Genomic DNA, 22,500 nt, shown 5'->3' with positions numbered 1-22,500 from the left:
AGTCTTGCCAAATGGATGGCCTAACACTGACGTTGAGCACAAGACTTTTTCTCCTGACCCACACACACACACACACACACACACACACACACACACACACACACTCCCTCACGTGGAGAGCCGCAGGCCTTGGGAGTTCCTCTTGTTTCCATGAGCGGTGCACTCCACAGATAACGTCATTCTGGAACACGCTGCCAGCGCTGATTTCATCTCCCTTCCTCTTTTTGTTTCATTTCCCTCCTTCTCTCCTCCTCCTCTCCTCCTCCTCTCCTCCTCCTCTCCTCCTCCTCTGACTCATCCTCTCCCATGGCTCTTTGGCCTCTCTCTAGTCTTACCTCACGGAGATGGCTGGGCCGGGGTTTGGGGAGACGCAGGGCAGCCTGTGCTCCTGTGGTCAGGGTCAGCAGTCAGCAGTCCACACACACTGAGCCACAGCGTCCACTTGCATGACCTGGATGAATGCTCAAGTTCTGCTAAATCAACCAGGATGTTGTGCGTGCAAACATATACCTGACGAACTGGACTGAGTGTGTTGAGCTGTACAGAACAGCTGTCACTAAGCCATTGATCAGATTAGCGTAACAAATACAATGACTATGTATTTTCTTAAATGACTAAATGAGTCCTAAGTGGTTGAGTGTGGTGAGTGGGATGCTGACGAGGCGTATAGTGCGGAGGTGTGTGTAGGGTCCTGCTTATCTGGCCAGGGGTTACTTTATCTCCCAACGCTAGCCTGCAATTTTGATGACATTCCTCTCACTGAGATCTGCTCTGCCTGGCGCTCTGCTGGGAAACTTTTACTGCTCTTTAGAGGCCGACTCATGCTCTCTAATGCAACATCCTACCTTTCCTGAACTTGTATCCTCATGTATTCATGAAATCTGCACAGATGGGTATTGCAACCACTGACCAATAGTGCTGTTGATAGTAGATGATTATTTATAGTTAACTTGACAGCTAAAACTATGCTGCTTGTTAACCCAGTGAAATACTCTTGAAGGCTGTGCTGTTGGTGATGTTTTTTGTTAGTGAGTTTGGTTTTGACAGTAAACAGGCTTGGTTGTAGATTGGCTGCTGTGTGAAATCCCCTACCTATATAGCAGTAGGAATCTTCCCTCTCATCTGATAAAGGGGAACTGTCGTTTCATCTTTCCCCTCTTCATTTGCTCCTCTTTTCCTTCCTGGTGGTAAACAGTTGGAGAACACAGTCCCCCCCCCTCCCTCAGCCTCCTGCTCTCCATCGTCTGACAGCGTCGGGTTGCTGTTGTTGTTGTTGTTGTTGTGGCGCGCCTCCTCTCCATGTTCTCACTCTGGAGGAACGCTTCTGGTCCGACGCCTGACTACCATGGCAACAGGCTGCAGACGTTCAAGGGAGGGCACTGGGACTGTATAAGCCTCTGCTGAGCCTCGTGGAGCTGCTGCTGCTGCTGCTGTCAGGGAGAGGATGGGATGGGCCTGGAGCTGCTGGAGCTGCTTTCACTCTGAGGAGCTAATGGATGAGAGGCCCAGTGTGTGGAACAGAAACTGAGGGAACTGGAACTGAGGGACAGAAACGGACCACACACACATACACACACACACACAAACACACACACACACACACAAACACACACACACACACACAGGAATGAACTAGCAGCTAGTAGTAGTCACAAGAGAGCATGGGATGTTGTTATAATTCTTACAGCTAATATCATAGTAGCCAGCTAGGATAGCCAGCCTGCTTGGATAGCCAGCCTGCTTGTTACAGTCAGGAAAGGGAAACAAACAGGGTGGATACCATGGCAACCAGAGTTTGGAATGCCCTCCCAGCACCGCTACAAAGAGACGGGCGAGGAGTGAATTGGCTTTGTGACACCCCTGAAGTTGTAGAGAGAGAAGAGTGTAGAGGTTTAGAGAGAGGGAGGCAGAGTTGGGGAGCGAAAGAGGAAGTGTATGAGAGATGAAGTGAGGAGAGGAGAGAGTGTGTTTGGCACGGAATTGGGGAAGTCAGAGGCAGGGAAGCAGGTGGACGTGCTGCGAGATGATCGGAGGGTGCTGTGTAATGCAGTAGGAATGCTGTGTGTGTGTGTGTGTGTGTGTGTGTGTGTGTGGTGTGATCTGTGCAGGAGGTGATGGGTGATGGGTGGTGGCTCTGGTGGTGGTGGGGGGTGGGAGGTTGGGGAGAGAGAAGGGGATTCCCACAAGGACTTCAGCCGGTTGCATTTCAGATAAAAGTCCACTGGAGACGATGGGGACAAATGCAGAGGCTATATATACCCCCGGTGACCTAGGAGACGCCAACATGTACAGTCATGTCCATGCCCCCCGTCTTCACCCACAGGAAGCGCTTGGAAAGCACACGCTCGCTCGGATGACCAGATTGGCTGTCGCAGGCTCGTAAATGTGTGAGGGTCATGAATGTGACCTTGAAAAGCAGTCCTACACTAACAATCTTAGGAAAAGGGACTTCATCTGTCCAAGCCAAGCCTATGACGATTACCTCTTGATATGTCTCTCTTACTCTTAGACTTGAATTGTGTGTGTCTGATCTAACATGCCTGCTCCCTCTCTTGTCGTGTGTGTGTGTGTGTGTGTGTGTGTGTGTGTGTGTGTGTGTGTGTGTGTGTGTGTGTGTGTGTGTGTGTGTGTGTGTGTGTGTGTGTGTGTGTGTGTGTGTGTGTGTGTGTGTGTGTGTGTGGTTCTCTCCAGGCGCCAGACTGTGACTAGCACCCCCTGCTGGATCGAGCTGCACCTGAACGGGCCGCTGCAGTGGCTGGACAAGGTCCTCACGCAGATGGGCTCCCCCACCATCCGCTGCTCCAGCGTGTCCTAGACCAGAGACACCGTCCGTCTGTCGCCCCGTCAACATCCTGGCAACCAACCACACCCCCCCTCATCCTCGCCCGGCAAGATGGCATACAGGAACCCCTCCGCCATCTCTCACACACACACACACACACACACTTACACACACACACAGTCTGCTAGGCTGAGGAAAAGCCTAGAACATCAGATGGTGATTTTGTTGAAAAAGAGCCCACCCTTTCTCCTGGAGAGCAGTCCACCACTTCAACAGGTTGTTGCATTTCACTCAACACGTTTTAAGAAGCACTTTTTTAAAGACAGCTGGTGGTGTATGCAGCTCTGGCGCGACTCCGGGCCGCGTCTGCCGTCCACTTTGCCGCGTCTGACACGGCGATAGTGGGGGGCCTCTGTCCATTTTGCATGTGGTGACCAGCCGCTGATGCATGAGAGCAATAGTAATAGGAAAATGCTCGATCACCTCATCTGTACATTAATATTAATAATATAATATTGTATAATATTATATTATAAATATATATATATATATATATATATACACCCATGGAATATTCATCACGTGGACTGATTCAGGAAAATAAGAACGCTTTTTTTTGTTATTGTTATTGTTGTTGTTGATGCTCATTTTCTTTTAAATGTGAAAGCTCAAAAGACTCGTGCGAGTGTGTAATGGTTGTCTGGATGCCGTTGTTGAACTGGATGACCCCTGGCGCACGGCGGCAGCGTTTGAGGCGGCGGCTGGGCACGGCTCAGGTATGGAGCCCCGACCTCTGACCCCCCCCACCACATCGCCACAGCAACCAGCATGGCCATCTTCTGCATGGCTGAGAAAAGAACCGTCCTCAAGTTGATGGGGAGCATGAGAACCGTGTTGGGTTTTTTAAATTTAAGTTTTGTTTTTGTTTTTAGCTACAAGTGTATGTGTTCATGTTGAATGCTAAGCTGTTAGATTAGTTGGATAGCTTTCTCACTGATGAGATCATGAACCACAGCACATCCATCAAGATCAATCATATTTAAGGTACTTTTTGGCTAAAGTAGCACAAAACTGTATTTTGTATTATTTTAAAAGCACTTGTCCTAACTACTCTGTGAGGTAGTACTTAAGAAAGAAGTCGTGTTTTGGATTGGGATTTCTCTTTGTAAATGACATCATTTGTTGAAATCGTAGTTGTGCCATTTCATTTCTTTTCCATCACATTCAAAAATACTGTTCTTTTGAGCGCAGTTGGTTTTGGAGATTTTTGTATTAATGATTATTTTCTGATGAATACTCTGAGGGCATCACAGAGCTGTATTTTACACTGTGTCCCCTCTTCAATGGTTGTACATAAGTGAGTATAGTATTGTAAAGAGTGTTTGTACATTATTTACTGTTTGGCTACAGGAGGACAAGGTTCAGTGTCATAGGAGACTTTGTAGAACTCCGGGCATACTCGTGACACCCACCCACCCACACACACACCTAACCCAACCGCACCGCCCTCCTACCCACTTGGATGAATCGGTGAACGTGTGTGCCTCTTTGAGGCCACGTAGTGTGTTTTTCCGAGCGGTTCTTTGCCACGTTAACCCCTATCCCCCCCTTCACGGCAGAGTCCAGGGTCTGCCCTGCATCTCGTCAGTTTGTCTTTTTTCCTGACCGTCACACACACACACACACACACACACACACACACACACACACACATCATATCCATGTCCATGCCTCGTGTAAAGCATGTCAAAGGGATACTTCTCAGGATCATTACCTCCTGTTCACACACACACACACAGTATGTTTAAACAGAGAAAACACTAAACCAGTGTGTGTGTGTTTGTCTCAGACAAAAAAAAAAGATATGCACAATCTTTGTGTATCTGTGTTCTATTTTACTACCAGTTATTTTTGTGCAGACAGATGTTACTAAGAGTATTTTGATGCAAAGAAGAAGAAAAAAAAAATGGTTCTAAAAAACCCCCTGAATTTTAAAAACTGAATAGGAGTCATAGAGCGAGTACTGCTGGCAGCTCTTGAGATGTAGTATTTTTATGCGCGGGTGGCCACCCTCACAGGACGGACACGCCTCCTAGGGTGACCCACCTGCCCCAATGTGGTTTCTAATGAGCCGGGCCCTTAACTTCAGATGGGCATTTGTCTTACTCTTTGATAGAAGATCAGGCTTACTTAACTGGATCTGTTTTGTCTTTTGATGAGTGTTACGATGATGATTTTTCTCTCCCCAGCTCTCTGCGGCTGTAGTCACTCTTGGCTCTTGTTCTTGAGACTAACTAGAGACAGAGAGAGACCAACAGCTGATGAGCTGAAGCGTGTCGTCCTGTCGGAGGACCTTGCTGAACTGACCCGAGGCCGAGGTGTGGAGGTTAGGGCACTGTGCGTCCACCCCACCTCCGGACCCTCCCCAGGCACAGATGCGCACATGTTCCTTTAGCTTAACATACGGCTGTGCACACCCCCCTATGTGAATATATAAACGGTGACCAGCTGACCCAATGCATGGGAGCTCAGTCGCTCGCAGGCAACAACACGCTCATGTTTGTGTCTAGTGCAATCAATGCTAAAGGAGCTGTGACTTGGTTTCATTTGAATCATTTTGTGTGGCTATTGAACATCTCCTTGGCAACGCAACGTTACACTCGCTATCACCATGGCACTTGGCCGGAGCCTAGCGTCTCTGTCTGGCGGTCGCGACACGAGTGGGGTGCTATTGAGCTGAAGGAGCCGAGACACTGAGCTAGATCTCGGTGAATTGGCTTTGGGCTGCTCTGGCTTCGATCTGTTGAGTACTACTTGACAGAAGTGTTTGTGTCCGTGGACTTGGGTGAGATTTGGGGCTGAAAAGACTTTTGAGGGCTTTGTTGTCTTCGGCGGTGTTGTTTAAGTACTTAACCTTCATTCTTTGCATTTGGATTCTGTCTTACTGGTGCTTAGTTTTGTCCTTTAGTGTCTCCTCTTACAGTCTTTACCCCCTGTACATGACTTTGTTTTTCTTTGCTTTCATTGTTTTAAGCTATTGCATTGTATCCATTTGTTTTGGTATCCAAGAATTTTTAATAATAAAAATTGTATATTAAACTTTCTCTTGCTTTGTTTGTCAATTTATTATATTTCAGCGTGGCTCTAGTACAGCGCAAGCAAGAAACGGTCTTCACCTTTATAAAAACGTTTAAAATGGAAAATATAGTCTGGATAGTTATTCATGATTGACAAACATTTTATTACAATATAGTAGTGGTAACGTACTACCCTTCCCAAATAATGCCTGATTAATATATAGTACATCAGGAACACATATTAGGGGAAAGAAACACCACACTAAAATGGTCGCCGATGTTCCATTTGACTCTTTGAGTCAAGTCATGATTTGGAACATCCAAGACATGGAGATTCCAGCCTAATTTAGAGCTGCGTTCTGGAGCTTCAGGAAGCCAGGTACAAAGCCCATCTATGGTGCCCGTGGGCGCTGGCTAGCTTTCATCCCTGTGGTACTCTTATAGGCCCACAGCTCCGGCCGCAGGACTTTGCACTGCCCGATTAACATGTTTAGAATCAGGTGTGGGGGTGGGGGGGATGATGGTGGGCTAATGAGTAAATCCCTTGAAAATGTCACAATGAGGCCCACATTCTCCTTCCTCTCCTCTCTCCCCCTCTAAAGCTCTGCCTTCAGCTCAGTCCAGTCCCAGCCCTCCAGCTGCCACCGTGGGCCGTGACCTCGGCTGCCCCCTGTGTTGGGGAGTTGTGTGGGCAGAGGGGCGGGGGTGAGGTGTGGGGCCTGGGCAGTGGGGAAGCGGGTACGGTGGCAGTGGCAGTGCCAGTTAGCTCTCTTCTCCCGAGGACAGGCCGTCAATCTCGTCCTGGTCTCCACCAATCGCCATCCAGAACGCTTTGGCTACCTACAGGAGCAAAAAAGGTCAGCCACCGGTCAGGACTTTCTCTCGTTCTCTTTGACACCCACATATCCCAGCTTAACACATGCATACCTTCTCTGCGTGGACTTTCCTCTGCTCGTGCGGTAGCGAGGATGCTTTATCTGTCAGAGAGAGAGAGAGAGAGAGAGAGAAGGAGAGAGAGAGATTTAACAGATGTAGATGGAAACTGCCATCTCTCCTCTGCGCAATAAAACAGCACCTTGGTGAGGCCTGCCGCCTCCTCGCGGTCCGAGCGCTGTGTAAATGAGACTGGATGTCACGGCAAAAATAGCCCCGCGAACAGAAGGGCTGGAGGGCATGAGTCATGCCGTGCCTATGCGGTGTTACGCTACCGCCAATGTGCCTTGGGCATTAACGGGAGCCGCGCTGCAAGTGTTCGCTCCTTAAAAGCCAATCACACACCGCTCACACGCAGAGCCCTGGGGGGTGGAGGTGTGTGTGTGTGTGTGGGGGGGGGGCTGCCGCTAATGGACTGACACCCACAAGTGTGGCCGACGGGGGCCGGACCGGCCGCCTCCCGGGATTTCTTCGGCGTGCTCTCGAGGTTGTTTAGCGGCTCGGCGGGAGCTTTGTGCGAGAGCGGATACCTTTCATCTCTTTGAGTTTGGTGAAGAGACGCTCGAAGTTCTCCACGTCGGCGTCCCCGGCTGTGAGGTTGGCCAGCTCCTGGATGTCCATGTCCGTCAACGGATCTGAACACAAAACACACACACACACACACACACACACACACACACACACACACACTTAATGTAGGAGGTTTAATAAACTATCCTCAACGTGTAAAGACACCAGCCTATAAAGATTAAGCACTCTATGCCCAGTCACTTCTACACAGACAGCTGTGTTTGACCCACACGACCGGGCGTAGACCATAGCTATAGAAACGTGTGTGTTCTGTGGAGTCGGTGTGGGCACAGTAGTGGCGCCGTGGCCTTACCCACGATGCCCTGTGCTGGCACCGCACTGGACTCCTGGCTCCTGTCCGTCCTCGGCTCCTCTATGATCTCCTCGACAATCTCGGCTGGAGAGCCTGACGACTAGATAGATAGATAGATAAATACTTTATTGATCCCCAAGGGGAAATTCAAGATGTGAAGAAATTCAACACACACACACACACACACACACACACACACAATGAGAACTGTGATCACAAAATCTCCCACACGTCATCAAAAACTCATCATCAGTATGGAAACTTTCTTTCAAACAATTATGTTTAATCTCTGACAAATATATCTCTCTCTCACACTCACGCACACACTCACTCACTACTCAAACACACGCCCACACACACACCTGTGTGTCCTGGCTGGGCCGGGGGTTGTTATGTCTGGAGGCCACCAGGCTGCTCATCAGACCGAAGCCCTGATTGTGTTCTGAAGGGAAAGCAAACAAACCCACATGAGCAGACTCTCCACCCACGTCTGACATGGCCTGTGACTCTGATCCCCCGATCTCAGGCACTCATCTCGGTAGCAGTTGTTTGAACATGTGTGTGCCCACTTGACATTATACAGTGTATAGGATCAAACACTTCATTAGAAGATAACAACCTATGTGTCCTTTAATCCTAGATGCAACAACTCACTCATCTTACACGCGGGCTTAAACAAACACAATAGCTTGCGGTGTGAACCTGCTATGCAGAGATGCCACTAATGGCTGCCATCGCTACAAAAGAGGCCCGTCGCCCTCGCTCACCTCCATCCTTCATCTCGGCGCTGGCCCACACGTTGGCGTTGAGGGCCTGGATGATCCTCTTCACCCCCGTGGACTCAGGGAAGTCGTCTGTTACAGCAGAAACACAGTAAGGAAGGCGAGCAATACATGGGTGTATGGACGGTACACTGGAATACAGATGAGCATGATGGTCAAGTAATAGCTATATTTCCATCGTATATTAAAATGCATAAGAGAGAGAGGGGGGGGGGGAGACTTACAACTATAAGGAAACTCACTGATAGATGCACACACAATAAAAGCTGTAATAGTGGTCACGACAGACATGTAATGAGTCATGTGATGATCATAGAGTAAAAGGGATAAATCACCATCCTCATCTGGAAGATCCTGAGGACTGAGCTCCACCAGCTCAAACGCGTGGGACAGGCACCACTGCTGAGCCTCCTGTCTGCTAACTCCTGCAACACACACACACACACACACACACACACACCAGGATTACACACATCAGGATAACTTATCGTATCTGGATTAGTCAAGACTGAGTCAATTATGCCACAGTGCTCACTACACAACCACTAGTCCACTAACCACAGACACTCTCCATCAGATCACAAGAGGACATTTGAGCAAAACAGGAAAACGCAAATCACCAGTGTGACTAACTCTGCTTGTGCAATACCATTTCAACATTCCACACAAGGCCAGCATGAGCTGCAGGCTATTACCCCAATAAATATGAGGTCATAGGTTTTAACTGACATAAGGATGATATACTGACACACACACACACACACACACACACACACACACACACACATACACACACACACACACACACACACACACACACACACACACACACACACACACACACACACACACACACACACACACACACACACACACACACACAGGGGCACTCACCATCATCAGACACATGGTCACATGCCAGAATGAGCACCTCGGGAGCCAGGTCCTCAACTATTGGTAACCACGGCACGGTGACACACTGTTCAGACCATCTTTCTGCAATATCCCAGGAGATGAAAAACATAGTGTAACTAAGATATCTGACATGATATGAATATGAAAATACAACGTATTAGGAGTGTGAAGGTGTGTATTTGTACCGATTAAGTACAGGATGTTTGGTTCAACAGAGGTTCATAACAATATCGAAAGTTCCCACACAAACATATTAAGTGGCACCTTGCAAAATACTAATCTCCTGCTTATCAGCAATATTGAGCATCAGCAATACTGTCAGTGAATGTTAGATTAGCAGTACTTACAGGCTTATTTTACTGTACCAAAAATTCACCGCCTTTAACACCGATCAAATTGTGATTTTTGTGATACTTACTACTGCACTGTTGAAGTACACAATGAAGGCCTGCATAGACTGGGCAACTTCTGAGCACATCTGAAACGTGCTTGGCACCACGCACAGGGTCACATCAGCTGTGTAGTACTTATTACTGATTGTCCAGGGGTACCAGATCACTGTGTTCTCCTGCTTAGAGGCCTCAGGCAGTGTTGATGTACCAATGATCTCTGTGAAAGTAATATTCAGGATTACTCCACATATAGAGAGAGTTATATAAAACCATGAGTACACAAACATGTACCTTTATTGACTTGATTGTCATTGAACAGCCATTACAGTACGTGACATTAAAATCTAAAATAACTCAGAGACGCCTCTGAATTAACTAGGCCTACGCTGCCGCCTGCTGGACACTGCAAGCACTTGATCTGATAAACATTGGCTGGCTGGAGTCTACTCCACGCTCAACTAGAAAATTAGCTAGAATGTTAAAATCAAAGTTATATTTATATTAAAAGATATGAAATGTATGTGTGCACTATGTCCTGGAAGCATGTTAAGATATCTTACCACATGCAGTAACACTAAGTATAACAGCTCAGCTAACGAGCAATCAAGCTTAACGTAATGTAATAACAACCCTGGCCACCTTTCTTTGACCTTTCTTATTTTAGGACCCAACATAGAAACTCGTACTCTTGGTAGGTGATCCCGACAGCACAGAAGGGTGTTTCGACATAGGTGCTAGCTGCTAGACATCCACAGCTGATAGTTAACATGATTTGTGCCCATTCCCAGCTAACGTTACTCCTCATATTAACAAACTAATGTTGACAAATTACAGAAGCAGCATACACCACTGATGGGGGAATCGTATCTAGAATATTGCGTGAACAGAATGTCTGCTAATCATTGCACTGGGGTTTGTAAACAACATGTTCTACATTCAGAAGAACCTGTCCGATGTCTGAGGGCTTTGTGAATTCTAGCTAATATGCTAACTCTAGCTAGCATGCCTCAGAACCTCCTGTACATTCGGCTAGCTGGCTAGCTAACAAGTAAGCGATGAGTAGGTTTTGCGAAAAACTCACGTTTGATAAGTTCTTCTTCTTTAAAGGCCGGATCAGAACTGGAAACCAGAATGCAAGGCATAGGTTCCACAACATTGTCTTCTTCAGATGACATTGTAAAATAGGCAATTCTGCAAAAATGACACAGTACACTACGGGCTAGCCGAGCAACTAAATTCTGGAACCTTTCAACTCTGACCCAAATATCACTTCCTGCTTTTGTATTTCAGAAGCTGTTAACGTTACCGTTAATTAGTTACAAGGGTATCAGGAGAAATTGTAGCCCCTTCGTTTCATGTTCTGACAAACAATAGTATTTATCATTAATATATCCCCTGAAAAACAACACATATTTACAATAATAACGAGGCCATCAAATGAAAGGGCGAAGTGAACGCGTCATGTTGTCATGGTTACACCATAGTTGTTAGGAAGACATTTTTAAGGGGGCAGTACAGGGCCATGCATTATCAGTGGGCTACTTACAATGTTAGATATATCTCAAAATTCACATGGTGCAGATATGACCAATCTATCAGGGCTTGTATGGTGACAGATTAAAGACCACTGACGTTACTTCGCCATACGATCTTTTTGAAGAATGGCGGAAATCCTCAAAAAAGGAGATGAACTTGGACGTGTCTTAGTTCAGGTGAGACTTTGCAAACTTTGTTAAATTATGATTGTGATTTGAGCAAAGAGAGACGTATTATTACACGTTCCTATCCAGTGGTAGGCTAGATAATGTAAAGTTACATAGGCTAAATGTTTCCCATCAACTCACCGAAAATGTTTTAGACATGTTGGAATCAAAATCAGAAAACAGATTGAAAATGGCTTGTTGACGTTTGGTGCACAGGTGCAAGATGACCTGAAACAACTTAAACGGAGCCTACATCGCATCACCCTTCAAGATGGAGGCGAGACTTTAGGCATCCAAGCTCTGGAGACAGCCATTCAGAGAACTGAATGTGGAATACAAGTTAGAATGATTCTTTACAACATTAGAACATGTTGAAATGTTCAAATGTGTACAGGCCTAACCATTTCAGATTATGAATACTGACTGAGTGTTTTTTCTTTTCTTTTCAGAGACATGCTGAGGAGTATTTAAAATCTGTGAATAAGCACATACTAACGCTTCCTTGCATTGAGAATCTAGAATCTAATACTGTACAGATACCACAATGGTATAAATAAATGAAATAAATAAATAAATAATATATTTATATTTTTATCAGTCTTTTTAGAGAGTGATGAATGATTAATGAGACCTGTTTGAATTGTGCACAGGCGACCACCGCTTCAAAGTCTTCCAGACAGGCCTCATAAAAAAAATAATAATGTCGGACCATCACCAGGGCAAAAGGTAGCTTCCAGGTTCCATGCTGTCTCCTGCATTGCTTTTAACCTACCAACATTTAAACCCATCACTATTTTCGAGAGATCTCGTATGTTTCCGAGAAGCCTTCCCCATGTATTTGCTCTCTCTCTCTCTCTCTCTCTCTCTCTCTCTCTCTCTCTCTCTCTCTCTCTCTCCACCAGCACAAGGCAGCATTCACACTACGACTGCTGTCCAACCCAGTCCATCCTAAGATCAGAGACGTGATGTACCAGAACTACGCCATCCAGTTTCCAGAACTGCCCAAAAGGACGGCAAATACAGTTAGTTTCTTCACAGTTGCCACATTGCTATGCTGCTATGTTTTGATTAAGGATGCTAGATTGGGTCACTTTAAGAGAGTACAGTAAAGCTATGATTAAGCTGCCGTTGTTTTGCTGGTGAGAATAGTTCGGAGGCCTATCATTAGTTGGATGAGGGTGAGTGTTGTGGTGAGGCCGGGGTGTGCCCAGCAAACATGCCCGTGTGGGCCCCATTACTGTTGTGAAATGCTGGGCACATGCGGGCCCCACACTAAGGGACCCTGGTGGGGCCCCTATGGGCAAACCCAGAGTTTGGGCAGAGTGTGGGGCTTGCCCACATTTGGCTCATTGGGCCCCCAGTGGGACCCATTATGGGCCCTTATATTCCCATACCCTCCCAAAATCCCCCACTACCCCCGCACTTGTGTGGGTTTACTGTGGGGTAGTGTGGGCTTACTGTGGGCTTACTGTGGGGTAGTGTGGGTTTACTGTGGGCTGGGGTAGTGTGTGCTTAGTGTGGGGTAGTGTGTGCTTACTGTGGGCTTAGTGTGGGGTACTGTGGGCTTACTGTGGGGTAGTGTGGGCTTACTGTGGGGTAGTGTGGGCTTACTGTGGGGTAGAGTGGGTTTACTGTGGGCTTACTGTGGGGTAGTGTGGCCATGTGTGTGCCTACACTACCCCACAGTAAACCCACACCTGGCCCATGTGTACCTTATATATATGTAATAGTTGCAGTTGTTGAACAAGCTGGTCAATAATAGAATAAAAGACAAATCGAATGTATAACATTGAAATTTATTAATTAAAAACACAGAAATTAATTTGCTCTGTGTGTGAGCTCTTCGGCTCCTGCCTCCATCTCGGTCAGTTCTCAGACGGCAGTTTTAATCCACCTCTTTCAAATTCCTATGTTTGCTACTGGACAAAGCCTCAACTAATCACACCACTCTTTCCTCTGACGTATGTAAAACAACCACAACGATAGGCTTCTCGCAAAACCCCATTGACATGCCTACTAGTGCGTCATTGCCTTTACCGGGCTGTTAGTAATGCTTGATTTTCATTGGATTTCCCGATCCTGTGAAAATTTGAAATGGTAGAGGTGGATAGGCTGCTTGGCCAGACTGAGGGTGCCTCTCATTATGCCTCCTCGATCCTCGATGCTCGATCCTCGAGAGGCGTTCCCACTGATCTATAACTAACACTGGATAGACTATCCCATTGTTTCCCCCCCATCATTCTTTATGTAGATCAGTGAGGATCGAGGCATCGAGGAGCGAGGGAGGACGTATAAACGCTGCATGAAACGCACCCTAACTGTTCGCAAAATTTTGTGCTGCGTCACAGGAAGTATGGGCGAGCCCAGGCTACCTAAACATAGAAATTGCATTGAAATGTTCATATTGATTTGGCACTGCAGCCGTCAGCATTCAACATTGCTTGAACTGTTTAAATTCTGAAATGATTGGTTGTTGGTTGATGTTCTTTTTCTATATAGTGTACACACACAGTATGAAAAGAAGATTCTTTACGACCAGCGTCTTCAATAAGTTGCCCACAGAAATTCAACATTGGGATTTCTATGGGCTGGGCTTTAGGCCTTTATGGGGCTAAAGCGGGTAAACCGTAGAAAAGCCACCAAAACTGGTGTGGGTTTACTGGGGTTTACTGGGGAACCTAAGGGAAGAAGCTGTGGGTCCCACATGGGCTCCCCTTACGGGGCGAATGCGGGCAAAGTGTGGGCAAACCCACAGTGGGCCTGCCCGCAGAAATCCCTAAGTGGGGCCCCAAAGGGCAAAACAGCTGTGGGGCCCGCATGGGCTGCCCATATGGGGCCAATGCGGGCAAAGTGTGCGCAAACCCATAAGGGGCCCGTTTGGGATTAGTGTGGGTTAGCCCTGCCCACACTTGCCCACAGTAAACCCACAATTGCCCATTGTGGGCCCACACGGGCATGTTTGCTGGGTGGTATCATTATTTTTAGCACATCTCTTTTAAGGTGACTCGATTTCTCTCTAAAATATTCTACGTGACATGATATTGATAGAGTGTCTGTTGAAGACATATTGATTTAGCCCATAAATAGCCTTGTAATATAAACTCCGCTGCTCTCCTGAGAAATGTGCACAGAAATCAGGGCAGGTGGGCTCCGCTGGCTAATTAAAATGAATGGTCTGTAGTTATCCGCTGGCTAGCTGGCTTTATCTGTGTCTGTCAGTCGCCTTAAGCCCAGCAGATGTCAGCTGACACACAGGACAGGAGTGATGGGACAGGACACATTTGTATTAACAGATGAGTCTAGTCAAGGCACGTCCGTACGGGAGATGGAACCTGAAGGTCACCTGCTTTTGGCACTGACAGCGAAAACATTCGTCTGGTAAACAAATTAATCTCTGGAAAGGTCACCATTTGTTTTGGCATGCCGGTGTGTGTTCTGTTTTTTTTTCTCCTTTTTGGCTTCTCCCTTTTGTTATGCTCTCTTAACAGGGCCCCATCTTTCTTTCTTTTGTTGTTCTCTCTCTCTTCCACTCTTTCTTTTCCTCTTCACTTCTTTCTCTTTCTACCTCAGTCTCCTTCCCTTACTTCTTTCTCCCTGTTTCTCTCCATCTTTCCCTCTCTCTGCCTCCTTCTCTACCTTTTTTCCTTCACTTCTTTCTCTCTCCCTCTCTTTCTCTCCTTCATTCTTCACTTCTCCCTCTCTCTCTCCCTCCCTCTCTCTTCCCCGCGTAGTGGCATGGCAGATGCAGATTGCGGCGGGCGCGCACGTGTGTCATCCTCGTCCCCATCCTCGGCTGGAGGCATGTGGTGGTCTGACGGCTGATGGCTGCGGTATGGGCCGGTGCCTTGCATCTGTCTCCAGACCGCCACGCCGCACCGCACCACACCGCGTCTACCTGCTCCCGTATGCCGACAAGACAGCCGTAGCTTCCCCAACTGCCAGCCACTGGCTCTCTGCCCAGCTCAGCCCCCACCCCCCCCCCCCCCCACGCCTCTCCTCAGTCGCACACTATGCCGCAGTGCTGCATGCTGGGAGAGTAGCTCTCGTCTGGGTGGAGGTGTCCGTTGTCCACACCCCATGGTGCTGATCCCTGGGGCCAGTCACGTACTGTAGGCCAGTGGGGTGAGAAGAAACAGACCAGGGACAGGTGAAGGAGAGCGTTAAGGCAGGGTGTGGGTGTATGGAAAGAGCTGACAGTCTCATGATGCTACATGCACGGCAGTCTAATATTTGGGTAATTGAAGAAAGTTGGCTGAGGATGGATGTCAGCATCTGTTGTTGTTATTGTTGTTGTTTTTTGTTTTGTTTTTGTTGTTGTTGTTGTTGTTGTTGTTGTCATTGTTGGTGGTGGTGGTTTTATAATGCTAAAATGCACGGCGGTCGGTCAGTGCAAAATGGCGTCCATAGTTTTTGAGCGGCGTGAGTGGCGTTGTGAAGCGGAGCCGCGCGCTGCAGCTGTCCTGGTCTCGGCCAGAGCGCCCCGGGTGAGTGTCTTTTTCTCAATGAGGGATGCAGAGCGCATCGGCACGCCAGAGAGATAATGAACGAGCAACGCCGAGAGGCCGAGAGTTCAGCCCAGCCACTCAGGCCATTTTTGGACATCAGTCCCATGTGGAATTAGTGCGCCGTGGATCTCAAACAGCTGTAGGATGTGAGGGAAAAAAGAGAGGTGTGTGTGTGTGTGTGTGTGTGTGTGTGTGTGTGTGTGTGGGGGTGGGGGTAGGCAACAGCGGTTTATTTTGAAGTGTACGCGGAGTACACAGAGAGTCGTGCCAGCTCGTGATTGATTGCCGCAGGGAAGGGCTTACTGGCCAGTTTACAATGTCATTAACTGCTGTGCCTTGGCTCCAGCTCCCTCTAATGAATGCAGAAAATCTGTTGGTTGTAATCACACAACATAACCCTTACCTTACACACACACACACCACACACAGGCATATGCGCGCGCGCACACACACACACACACACACACACACACACACACACACTCACCCACATGCACACGCACACACACACACACACACACACACACACACACACACACACACACACACACACACACACACACACACACACATGCTCACACACACGCACATACACACACACACACACACGCACACACACACACACACACACACACACACATACACACACACACACACACACACACACACACACACACAGATATGCACAGTTTAGTTATTGTGAACAAATGTATGCACTTACACCCCCCCCCACACACACATACACACACACACACACACACACACACACACACACACACACACACAAATGGTGTTTATGTCATATATATACACAGCTCACACAATCACACACATATACACACACACGCACTCACACACACACACACACACACACACACACACACACACACACACACACACACACACACACACACACACACACACACACACAGTGCTCACAGACCCTGGAAGTTGAGGGAAAAAAGGATTCATATTGCTTGACATCTCCAAGCTGCCACTGGCCTGATTAATGGATGGCGCTCTCCAGCCTTTTCCAACAAAGTTTGTGTTTGGAGTAGAAAGCTTGCGAGTCAGTGACCCACAGCTAATAGCATTGCCTGTGAACACGCTGCTCGAATAGAGCTTATTTCCTCTTTGCTGGGCTTTGCTTTGGTTTGGATGGGAAGACTGGAGTGGAGTTTTTAATCCACCCTCAGTAGGGAAAGAAAAGCCTGTATGCTGTATGCTGTATGCTGTGTCCAGTAGCCAGAGTCAGTGGAGTCCATCTAATAGGCGCTGAAGCTAGTTGCCTTTCTGGATATCTGCTAGACATAATGCATACTTACTATGCATTTAGTGGACAATGAGTGCAAGTCATTTCAATCATGTCGTACACTACATGTATGCTTTTACCCTGTGAGGCTCTAGAGGTCACGTCACACTGTATGCCTGTGATTACAGTGCAGATGAGATTGCATGCAGCTTAATAGGCGACTAAACTCTGGTTCTCTCCTGTAGATGCCGACGCAGAAAGTGGTGACCGGTCGCACTGTGGGTCCGCTGGCCATCGTGCCCGGTGGAGTCCTGAACAACCTTTTCCTGGCGCCGCCGCTCTCTGAAGAGGATATGAAGGCTGGTAAGACTGATCACTTCCTCTTTTGAATCAGGAAGTCGAATAGTTAATTACAGGAATTGTCATTCATCACATTTTATCATTGTTAATTATCTAGAGTGAGGCCTTTAATTTGGAATATCCTTTGCTATCAGGCACTCTTGAGATCCTGTACTCCTGTAGTATAGCTGATAGAGGTAAAGGTCACAGTATTGACCCACAGGAAACTCACACCCTGATAATGTGTATCTACCCAGGGATGTGTTTCCCAAAGCATTGTTAAACAGCTACAGTTGTTGCATTGTTGAACGGATCAAACAGAATCGGCGCTAAGTGCTAAATAATGCCTCCTGGAAATACAGTGCTGGCCAGTTATTTCCTTTAAGTAAACGCAGTGGGGGGAGATTAACTTGAGTGTTTGAGAGAGTGTGTGTGCTATGTCCCCCAGGGCTGGCCAGTCTTCTAGAGAGACCAAGTGACCTGAGCTTACCTGAGGCCGCAGTCCTTCCCAAGGCTGTCCAGCTCCATCAGAGAGAGGACGGCGGTCTCCCCAAGATGGGTTCGTCTCTTAAAGTCCATTCAGAATAATCGCACAGGCAGCTTGGTGCTCGTAATGGATTTTTCCACTCACTCTGATGCTCTCTCGGATGCCGTGTGTGTTTTGTGTGAATGTCATTGTCTTTGTGAATGTTTTTGTCTGTGTGTGATTGTGCGTGTGTGTGTGAGTGGGTGTGTTATTTTGTAAGAAGCAAAGTAAATATAGTCATTCATCTCTGCAGTCTGTTTTCATTCACTGTAGAGTGACACACGCTGGCTAATATGAATTACTGCCACACTGCTGCAGAGGGAGGAAATGCTTGAGCGAGCAGGAAAAAAAGAGCTCGGCTCCCTCCTCGGAAAAATGGCCTGATTTCAGAGAACTTGGCACCGGAGCCGTCTTACAATGGCCCTGCCTACCCGGCAATCAAGCCCTGTGTCGAGATCTGATTGCTACAACACACAGGCGATTAAGCGCGCGTGCACACACAGGCAGCACACGCGTGTGCGCACACACACACACACACACACACACACACACACATACACACACACAAGAGCCAAAACTGGAGCAGAGTTAAACACATGAGTCACTTCTTCTTGGTATTCTTTTTTCAGTTCTTTATAAATACTCTTTATTTAGATAAGCTCGTGAGTGGAAGACATTTGATTGATCTTCTAATGTTGGGTTGACCTAACCAAGACATTGCATGAGCTTGCATTAAGTGTGATTAGGCTATCTCTCAGCAGTCTCTTGTGTGTGTGTGTGTGTTTGTGTGTGTGTGTGTGTGTGTGTGTGTGTGTGTGTGTGTGTGTGTGTGTGTGTGTGTGTGTGTGTGTGTGTGTGTATATGTTTTGCAGTGCTCTCAGGCAGCTCAGAAAAGGCGTGCAAGCGTCGAAGAGCCCTGGTCCGGCGCAAAGCCACACCTGAGGCTCAAGGTCAGATGCCTGGGACTCGCCCACCGTCTGCGATCTCCGACAAACGTGCGGAGGTGCACAAAGGAACCCGCCTCCTCCCCCTCACCTGTCCGGTAGGAGGATCCCCAAAACCACCTCCCATAGAATGCATTACACCCCCAAACAGACAGTCTGCACCAAACTCTACTGAAGATCTCCTAAACCAGCCAGCATACAGCACGTGTTCCATATGGCACCCCAGGAAAACAGGGCACACCTCCCATTTTGTACCAGTGCCTGACTGCATGGGTAGCATTATGCCCGTAGCATATGCCAGTCAGACTACCTGCCTCTGTTAGCACCCCAAAGAACGGACGTCAGTGGGCTCCTTGCTAGACCAACCTGCAGAGCAAATTCAACTTTGCTAACAAGTTGGTCTGGGTTCACCCATGCCAGTTCACACACACTCCAACACTCCAAATATTAACCAGAGCAGCACATTCACACACACACTCGCACACACACACACACACACGCACTCTCACACACACACACACACACACACACACACACACACACACACACACACATACACACACACACTCACACACTCTCTCTCTCACACACACACACACACGTGTTTGAAGCGTGGCTCACGTCCATTACCCAGTGGTGTTCTGTTTCTGACCCCTTGCCTCAGTGTCACAGGTAGCTCCGGGGCTATTGGAATGCCCTGGTCATCCTGTCACTGCGGCCGCAGATAAAACGCTGGACACAGCAGCCGCGCCCTGGGGGAACTGACCTCTGGCCCGGCGCAGAGCAGTGACCGGTGGTCGTTAGCGCTAATGTGTTGTATCTGAGGTGTATTGGCTGAATCCTGGCCTTAATCCTACAGCACACACATTACTTACTGAGGGCCCTTCTGTGTGTGACATCTGACCCCGGGCAGTATGTGTGTGTGTGTTTATGCCAGCTGGGAAGTGTTGTTTTAAACGCCAGAGTTACAATGTACAGCAGCAGTAGCAGCAGGACGTATTAGGACCTCTGAGACTCTTTAAGCAATGTCCAGTGTGTTCAAGACTCATACTCTATCTATATACTGCACAGCACATTGTTTTTAATTGTAGATCTGAACATTTGAAAACACTGATGATTATACACGCTCTTACTCAAATCTGTTCACTGAACATAGTCATTTTGGAAGTGTAGGGTTTCTACAGTTTTGCTGTGGATAAAAATAAGAGCACAGCAGGAATAAATTAGACCCTGAGAATGTTTTGGGTCTCTTTTCACTGGCAGAGTAGAAGTGCACAGCCTTGCTATAGTAGACTTCAATGTCTTTGTCTTTTTGTCTTTTTATTGCTTGTGAATGTCTTTGTATCTGACTCCTCCTCCTCTCCTCTCCTCCCCTGTCCTCCTCCTTTTCTCCTTTCCTGTCCTTCTCCTCATCCTCCTCTTCCTGTCCTCTCCTCCTCCTCTCCTCCTCCTCTCCTCCCCTCCTCTGTCCTCCTCCTCCATCCCCCAGTCCCTGTCGGCCCCCACGGCCCCCACGGCCACTCCCAACAGCAAGTTCCCCTTCGTGATCCTGGACGGCCGTGCGGACCGGCTGGGCTCGGACTTCCTGCGCTTCCGGGAGCACTACTGCCTGTGCGCCGGCTCCCTGGAGGACGCGCTCGGCCGCCTGGAGCTCCTGCTGCGCCGCTTCGCCGTCCCCATGGCGCTGGTCAGCGGCGAGCGTCTGGTGGACCTGGTGCAGAGCGGCGCGCTGGAGTTCGGAGGTCACGGCGGCGGCGGAGGAGGAGGTCACGGCTGCCGGCTCGGCGAGCGGGAGAGCCGCCTGCTGCGCACGCTGGAGAACGAGGAGGAGGTGCGCGAGCTGGCGCTGCAGCCCGGCCGGCGCTACTGGGGCGAGGGCGGGCGGCGGGCGGCGGCGGTGCGCGTGCAGGCCTGCTGGAGGCGCCACCGAGCGCGCGCCGCCTACCTGGCGCAGCGCCTCTCCCGCTGGGCGGCGGGCACCATCGCCCTCTCCTGGCTCATGCACGCCCAGATGAGCCGCGTGCGCACCGCCCTGCGGGAGAGACGCCTGCGCGCGCTGCACGCCTGCCGCCAGAGGGCAAAGGTCAGCACCACGGCGACCGCCGCCACTCACGTCTGCCCGGAGCGGCTCTGCTCCACTTAGCGGTCTCGCTGCCTCCGTCTCTCTGTCCACTGTGTGAAATGAAGTCAGGGTCGTCCATTCGGTAGAGTTAACTTGACCGGTCACTTTCCAGACATTGAATCTTCAGCAGACATATCCCTTCTGTAGCTCTCAGGTGACCACAGCTAGTGAGTGACCTGTGTACTGACCGCTCTTATATCCTAATGACAGTCCAGGTACAGTACAGCCCCTAGACAGGACAGCTCCTTGTCCCCAGTGCTACTGCCTGTTGTCTTTATGAGTGTCCTTGCGTAAGTATAGTTTTGTCGCGTTAATGTCAATGGCAGTTTATTAGTTTACGTGAAGAATTAAGAAACCTCTGCACATTTTTTCTTATGTCCTCCTATGCTTGCTAAGTGACAGGAGAATAGATTTAAGGTCATATTCAAATATGCAGTGGTCTCATAATTTTGAACATGACCGTCAACTCATTCGAATGTCACACATCAGAAAAAAGATGCAGTGGTCTTGACATTTTTTCCCGAGCTGTAGCATATAAAGCTGTTTGACCAAAGTACTGTGCATTAAGACAAACAGAAACAAACAAAGAAAAAAAAAGACTGTATCATACTCAAAGAGATAAGAGACACAGAGATAAGTAGGTAAAAAACAAAACACAAAAGACATTAATTAAAGTCGTGATAGTTTGTGTTGAGCCTCTGAGCATTCCAACTCGAGTAATTATGTCCTAATCATGCCCTGGCAGAAGTGTCATGTAGGTGTCTTTCTGAATTAATAGGGGGGAGATGTTGCAGAGTGCGCCATTAGCTCGTGTAATTAATGTGATTAATGCTTGATTTATCTACGCAAGGCCCAGAGAGACAGAGGAAGAGAGACTATGCTTCTCCATCGAATGTGTGTAGTGGCAGTCTCCTCAAATGGTTCTGCATTCTGTTCTATTGTCTCCTCTTCTGCTCTATTTGGTTCTGCAGTATCTGGCCGAGAACTGGAAGCACATCAGCACATCTAGAAGAACAATCATCCACATCCCGTCATTAGGTAACAGGCATTTCTGGGTCTCTCTCTCTCTCTCTCTCTCTCTCTCTCTCCCCCTCTCTCTCTCTCTCTCTCTCTCAATATCCCACTCTCTCTTCCTCCTTCTCTGTATCTCTCACTCCACGCTGCAGGTTTTGTCTGTCAGAGATGAGTTGCCCTCAGGAAGAGTCTGTGTTTTGCAGGCAGTTTTATCAGTTATCGTCAGCAGCTCAAGCACAGTTTACAGTTGAGGAAAATGGTCACGGAAGAAGAACACCACAACAGTGTACCACGTTTGAGGCACTGTGTGCCTACTTTGTTACAGTAAGGG

At 48.2% G+C, this 22,500-nt stretch overlaps 3 protein-coding genes across 4 annotated transcripts in view; 2 read left to right on the top strand and 1 right to left on the bottom strand.

The window, feature by feature from the left end:
* smad3b (SMAD family member 3b) overlaps window positions 1–5,885 on the top strand; it is a 26,740-nt gene extending 20,855 nt beyond the window's left edge. The window contains exon 9 of the mRNA XM_062546554.1: window positions 2,692–5,885. Within this exon, the coding sequence (XP_062402538.1) occupies window positions 2,692–2,815 (124 nt within the window). The 3' untranslated portion in view covers window positions 2,816–5,885. The remainder of the gene's footprint in view (window positions 1–2,691) is intronic.
* A 21-nt stretch (window positions 5,886–5,906) lies between these two features.
* aagab (alpha and gamma adaptin binding protein) lies at window positions 5,907–11,037 on the bottom strand. The gene is given in 11 exon segments (XM_062546553.1): window positions 5,907–6,699; window positions 6,787–6,836; window positions 7,323–7,427; window positions 7,676–7,775; window positions 8,038–8,117; window positions 8,443–8,529; window positions 8,793–8,882; window positions 9,352–9,427; window positions 9,430–9,453; window positions 9,791–9,981; window positions 10,846–11,037. Coding segments are annotated over 11 exon segments (975 nt in total). The 5' UTR covers window positions 10,940–11,037; the 3' UTR covers window positions 5,907–6,621.
* Window positions 11,038–11,280: 243 nt separating this feature from the next.
* Window positions 11,281–22,500, top strand: part of iqch (IQ motif containing H) — a 35,140-nt gene continuing 23,920 nt past the window's right edge. The window contains exons 1-10 of one of the 2 annotated variants that reach the window (XM_062547228.1): window positions 11,281–11,476; window positions 11,684–11,806; window positions 11,917–12,014; window positions 12,118–12,193; window positions 12,370–12,489; window positions 17,470–17,587; window positions 18,012–18,122; window positions 18,962–19,131; window positions 20,523–21,116; window positions 22,127–22,193. In XM_062547228.1, the coding sequence (XP_062403212.1) occupies window positions 11,426–11,476; window positions 11,684–11,806; window positions 11,917–12,014; window positions 12,118–12,193; window positions 12,370–12,489; window positions 17,470–17,587; window positions 18,012–18,122; window positions 18,962–19,131; window positions 20,523–21,116; window positions 22,127–22,193 (1,528 nt within the window). In that variant the 5' untranslated portion in view covers window positions 11,281–11,425. Of the gene's footprint in view, window positions 11,477–11,683; window positions 11,807–11,916; window positions 12,015–12,117; window positions 12,194–12,369; window positions 12,490–17,469; window positions 17,588–18,011; window positions 18,123–18,961; window positions 19,132–20,522; window positions 21,117–22,126; window positions 22,194–22,500 lie in introns of those variants that run through there. The other variant, XM_062547227.1, reaches the window with a different exon arrangement.

The sequence above is a fragment of the Sardina pilchardus genome, chromosome 10, assembly GCF_963854185.1.
Source record: "Sardina pilchardus chromosome 10, fSarPil1.1, whole genome shotgun sequence".
Classification (NCBI taxonomy): domain Eukaryota; kingdom Metazoa; phylum Chordata; class Actinopteri; order Clupeiformes; family Clupeidae; genus Sardina; species Sardina pilchardus.
The sequence above is the reverse complement of the archived record's forward strand: the minus strand, read 5'-3'. Positions and strand labels throughout refer to the sequence as shown.